Here is a 4,401-nt window from a genome sequence, read left to right on the forward strand (position 1 = left end):
AGGGAGCTGTTAATCAGCGGCAACTGATGATAAGGAATAAGCGCCTGTTTTCTTGTTTGTTTAGTATTTGACCATACAAAGAACTGCTTTGTAAATAGCGGCATTGAATCAAAACGAGCGAAGTAGCATTTCTGGGAAAATGGATAGATAGGGGTCTCTAACAGATGTTACCATATGTTATTGAATCTCAAGATAGGCAAGTATCTCTGACAGATGTTAGCATATATTCTTGCATCTCGAGATGATATTGGATAGCTTGCGTGTGCATATTTCTCAAGGATAATTGATTTATGTGATATGGCTGCAGTCATGCTTGCATTAGCATCAATTAATATTATGTGACTGTTCTTTTTGGTTGACCCATGGTCTCCTTCTGATGTTATACTAATCCAGACCTAATTAGGGCACCGGTTCATGTCTCATTACACTATTCACTGCCCACAGTAATTCAGAGTTGTAGATAAGGACAGAGCGGTGAGAACTGATTGTCCTCTGCTCCTTTTTGTATGTTTGATTGAACAGTCGACCTCAATATAATATCACTTTGATTAACATATCATGTGATAATTGTTTCTATTGATTGCAAAAGAAAAAACAAATGCCCATTTGGTCTTTTGGGGCCTGCAGTAGAGTTACCTCTATTCCACTGATGATATTAACCAGCTTTCCTGCTCAGTTTGATATTTGGTTTCTCATACTAGGAGTCGTTAATAAGATGCAACTGATGAGATGGAACGATAATATTTTTGATTAGCACTTAACCACAGGAAGAAACTGTTTTGTGAATATCGGCATCAAATAGAAACAAATGAAGTAGCGATAGTGGGAAATGGATAGGCTGGTGTCTCCAGGTCTAACAGGTGCTAGCATCTATTCTTTGCATCTCAAGATGATCTGGTACACAAATTTTCTTTGTTGTACGACGATCTTAATAGATCAGTAACCTGTATGAGAAACAATATGTTTGCCATTTTGATTATCAGATCGTCACTTCGTCAGGTACCTATGTATCTTTTGGATGATGTATGTTTGTTACTTTGTCAGTATTACGTGCATATACATATGACTACTGTACATATAAATTCACCCAGTAAAAAAATAGTCTTGAAAAACTAGCACATTGTTGCCTGGGTTGATGACTAGCTAACAATTTTGTTGCCACTGCTTGCAACCGTGCCATTGGCCATCCCCCGGGTCGTCCTTCTCAACTGCAATCTCTGCTTGCCCAAGTTAAGTCCCTCCTCCTTACCAACGGCCCACCTCAATGGTGGTCTCCTATAAAAGCACTAAACCCTGCCGCGAAGCTGACTCTATATCCCATTGTTTTCTCATTTTATTCCGTTGCAACGCACGGGCAATTTTCCTAGAATCAAGCATCTTCCATCCGAGGGTAGTGCAAAGATGGAGGAGGAAGCATGAGAGGCATGAGTACGCTTCTTCACATCTACGGCCCATGGTCCTGACAACAACAATCCTAAGTGAACTATTTGGCCAAAATGAAAACTAGACTTTCACTAAATTCTTCATAGCAAAAACTATTCAATCAAATCTTTTTCTAGCTAAATAAAGCCGGATCTACTACACGATTGGGATCAGAGAAAGATTGAGAAGGCGCCCGTAGCAACGCACGGGCATCTTTACTAGTATTACTCAAAATAGGGCCCGGGGGGCAGTGTTACATCAGAGAGTACAACGCGAGGATAGGGAAAGGCGCCAAGATAGGGCAGCATCTCTAGCAACCGGGTTTTTAAACCTAAAGACTCATAGGGTGAAATCAGAGATTACATTTGGAATAGTATCCATAGCTGAGTGAGTCTTAGAGCGGAACACATGGGTATTGCAGCCTGTATTGACGGTTCTGAAAAGTAACGCTATTTTACTGATGTTATCTATCTTCCCTTGCTCAAATAGAAGGGAAATAATGATGTTACTAAATGCACAACAACCAAACAAACGGTTTTGTGCCTATTTTATCAACGCAACTAAACAAACTGTCAAACTTGACAACAGCCAAACAAAACCCACATCATAATGAAACACATCCACCAGCAAAACACGGTCAGGGATGTTGGCGGTGAGCGTATAGTACGTAATGCTACGAAGTATTTCATATAAAACGAAAAGAGGATATCGGCCGTTGGAAACTATCTAACTTGACAACAGCAAAACAAAACCCACATCATAATGATACACAACCACGAGCAAAACACGATGAGGGATGTTGGACGGCGAGCGCATAGTGCATAATGCTACGAAGTAAGTATTTCATAGAAAACGAAAAGAGGGTATCGGCAGTTAGATCTTTGTTGGGACAAAATGCCCCAAGTGCAAGCTGCAAAAGCCAGCAACAGAGCCGTCGTCACCAAGCAGTTTCTTCATCACACCTATGCATGTTCCGTAACGGGGGTCATATATTTGCAGTACCTGCGGTCTTCCTACCTCAGAGCATCCAAGACCATCACTGTAGCAAAAGAGCAGTTTCGAACCATCATGTAACATCCCCAAAGGTATCATCCAGCAATAACTGAATGAGCCTAAGGGTATGGATGGGTCCAAAGGAACCGTATACGCCTTGACCCATGTGCTTTTATCAGAATCAGTCAAGAGCCATATATTTGTATATCCATGGTTGGTTTTCCAATCCTTTAGTTCAGATATGCACAGAGCGCCGTTCAGCTTGCCTAAGTCGATAAGCCATAAGATCTCCACATTCGGTGGGCCTCTAATATTCTTTTTCCATTCCTCGCTCTCGAGGTCAAAGCAGAGCAAAGAGTTCCTGTCCCGCCGTTCCTCCGGCAAGAAGTACAACTTACCATTGACCGCTGCTGTGTACCGGTCACGGGAGTTGTACCTGTGACGCAATGGGCGTGCTTTCCTCCGTCTCCACCCGGCACCATCTCCTATCGTAAAGACCTCGCAATTAGTGCGGGCTCTAAAGCGCACCAGCTTATACGCGCCAGATGGGATGGCACGACCGAAGCCCCAGGCTTTGTCGCCTTCCAAACGGGCGACGAGCACCTTCATGGTGGCAAGGTCAATCACCCCGGAGACACAAGGAGCGTCATGTAGATAGCCGATGCCACATACAACGTCGTCGGGACTCATGGGCGCAGGGATCCAAATCCCTCGCATACCATCGATCACCCTCACAACCTCGCCGTCCATATTAACCAGACGCATGTCCTGGCCGGGACGGGAGGCCACCACGAGAAACGGCTCGGCGCGGGACTTCTGCGCGGCGAGGAAGGCTGGGTCGGAGAGAAGGGCGTGCCACTCCTTGGACACGCATCGGAACTGGCACACGGACATCTCAGGGGTCCTAGACAGGATGTCGGAGACGAGTTCGTCTGGCAAGTAGACCGGCGCCTGCATGTCCGCTGACGGAGCCCGTACGAGCGCCCGCGCTTGGTGAAGAAGTCGGCGCAACATAACGCCCGTGAGCTAAAGAAAGCGAGAATTTAGCTAAACTACGAGCCTCCAAATTCGAATTGCGACCTTCAAACGTAAATATACAAGTAAAAGTTGTTGCCTGGGTTTTGATCTCCTTATTGATTGCCCCCGATCTGCCTTGGTTGTTCTGCAAAATGTCCCCAACTACCTGTTTTGAATTGCAGGCTACCACAAACTGATTTATGTGTAGACCTTCTGCCAGGCAAAGTGCCTCCCTACAAGCAATAGTTTCCATGAGCACTGGGTCATCGACCCCATTGATCACCAAGGTTGAGCTGCCCATATAACCTCGGTTGTTGTCCCTACAGACTGTTGTTGCCGTTCCTCTCCTTCTAGGTCTGATGCCCGCATCTACATGAATTTTGCAGAAATTTGGGGGTGGCGCCTTCGGTCTTTGAGTAGGTCGTGAGGTGCTAGCAGCAACTGGGGTTGAAGTCCTCACCTTCTTTGTGTTGACAATATCCAACTCCTCTATGAATCTTTCGACGAAAGAATGAACCGTTTGAGGACTTTGAAAGATTCCCTCATGAATAGCTTTCCTCCGTGACGTCCATATGGCCCAGAGGGTTACCACAAGCTTCACGAACTACACATGTGATAGTGATTCCATATGAGTGAACAACCAATGCTTGGCGTTTGGTTCCATGTTAGCCGACATTGCTTGACCCAACTCCTCATCGGCCAGAGCCCAAGTGCTGTGTGATGTGGTGCATTCGGTAAGGGAGTGACGCCATGAGTCGGCGCTCCACATAAGCCGCACGTACTGGATGAAGACATGCGTCGATGGGCATGCACATCCTCCGTCGGTAAAGACTGCTTTGCTAACCTCCACAAAAACATTTGAATCTTCCCCGGAACTTGGGTTTTCCATAGGCTCTTCCACGCGCCCTCATCTATGTTACTTCCCGAGGAGCCGGCCAGACCATTCAACCATGCTTCACGGCGTTCTCT

The 4,401-nt window shown here is 45.8% G+C and overlaps 1 protein-coding gene across 1 annotated transcript; it reads right to left on the reverse strand.

The window, feature by feature from the left end:
* Nucleotides 1-884: 884 nt before the first annotated feature.
* On the reverse strand, nt 885-3,372 carry LOC109771780 (putative F-box protein At1g46984). Its single transcript, XM_020330478.1, has 2 exons — nt 2,563-3,372; nt 885-944 (listed from the first exon to the last, which is right to left on the reverse strand). The coding sequence occupies exons 1-2, from the start codon at nt 3,370-3,372 to the stop codon at nt 885-887; spliced, it is 870 nt and encodes a 289-aa protein (XP_020186067.1).
* Nucleotides 3,373-4,401: the final 1,029 nt, after the last annotated feature.

The sequence above is a fragment of the Aegilops tauschii genome, chromosome 7 (assembly GCF_002575655.3).
Source record: "Aegilops tauschii subsp. strangulata cultivar AL8/78 chromosome 7, Aet v6.0, whole genome shotgun sequence".
Lineage (NCBI taxonomy): Eukaryota > Viridiplantae > Streptophyta > Magnoliopsida > Poales > Poaceae > Aegilops > Aegilops tauschii.